This window comes from Buceros rhinoceros, unplaced genomic scaffold, assembly GCF_000710305.1.
Source record: "Buceros rhinoceros silvestris isolate BGI_N320 unplaced genomic scaffold, ASM71030v1 scaffold16388, whole genome shotgun sequence".
NCBI classification, from domain to species: domain Eukaryota; kingdom Metazoa; phylum Chordata; class Aves; order Bucerotiformes; family Bucerotidae; genus Buceros; species Buceros rhinoceros.
The window spans coordinates 1,791-2,364 of NW_010427572.1; the positions used below are offsets into that span (position 1 = coordinate 1,791).

Here is a 574-nt window from a genome sequence, read left to right on the forward strand (position 1 = left end):
GTTATTAAAAACCTCTTTCCTTTGACAAACAGTTTGGCTCAGCCCGACACTGACACCCCAAAGATGGTGACAGAGAAAGCATCCATAAATGAATGTCCTGTGCTACAGCTTCCATCTCATGCCAGTCTTCCCCGAGGCAGATGCTCTCCATCTCTAGGCAGCGGGAATCACTGGCTGTGGGCTGGGCCACCAATGGACCAGCCAGAGCATCCTGGCATTTGGACTCTCCTCAGGGAACATGCTGCCTTCCTGCAGCCAGGCCAGAGGTTTCAACGGTGCAGAGATGACAACAAACCCAGGCACTGCTACGGCCGTCCCTGCTCACAGTCATGTCTTGCTGGGCTTCACAGAGCGAGCCTTCCTTTCTAAGAAGTTCATCACCAAGTCCCTCCAGTGCTGAGGCCCAGCAATATTTCTAGATGAAAGACTTAACCGTGCTTACCATATGATCAACTCCACAGGCCACATCCACCACCTCTCCGGGTACAGTCACCTGCAGCAGATATACAGCAGTGGGTTAGTGCTCAGGCTGCTATTTCCTATTTCTCACCCACCTGCTGACCACACCAGTTCG

At 52.6% G+C, this 574-nt stretch overlaps 1 protein-coding gene across 1 annotated transcript in view; it reads right to left on the reverse strand.

Moving 5' to 3' along the window:
- Positions 1–415: 415 nt before the first annotated feature.
- WBSCR16 (Williams-Beuren syndrome chromosome region 16) overlaps positions 416–574 on the reverse strand; it is a gene marked incomplete at its 5' end in the record, with an annotated part of 13,059 nt that continues 12,900 nt past the window's right edge. Inside the window, one exon of the mRNA XM_010141957.1 lies at positions 416–493. Coding sequence (XP_010140259.1) covers positions 416–493 — 78 coding nt within the window. The remainder of the gene's footprint in view (positions 494–574) is intronic.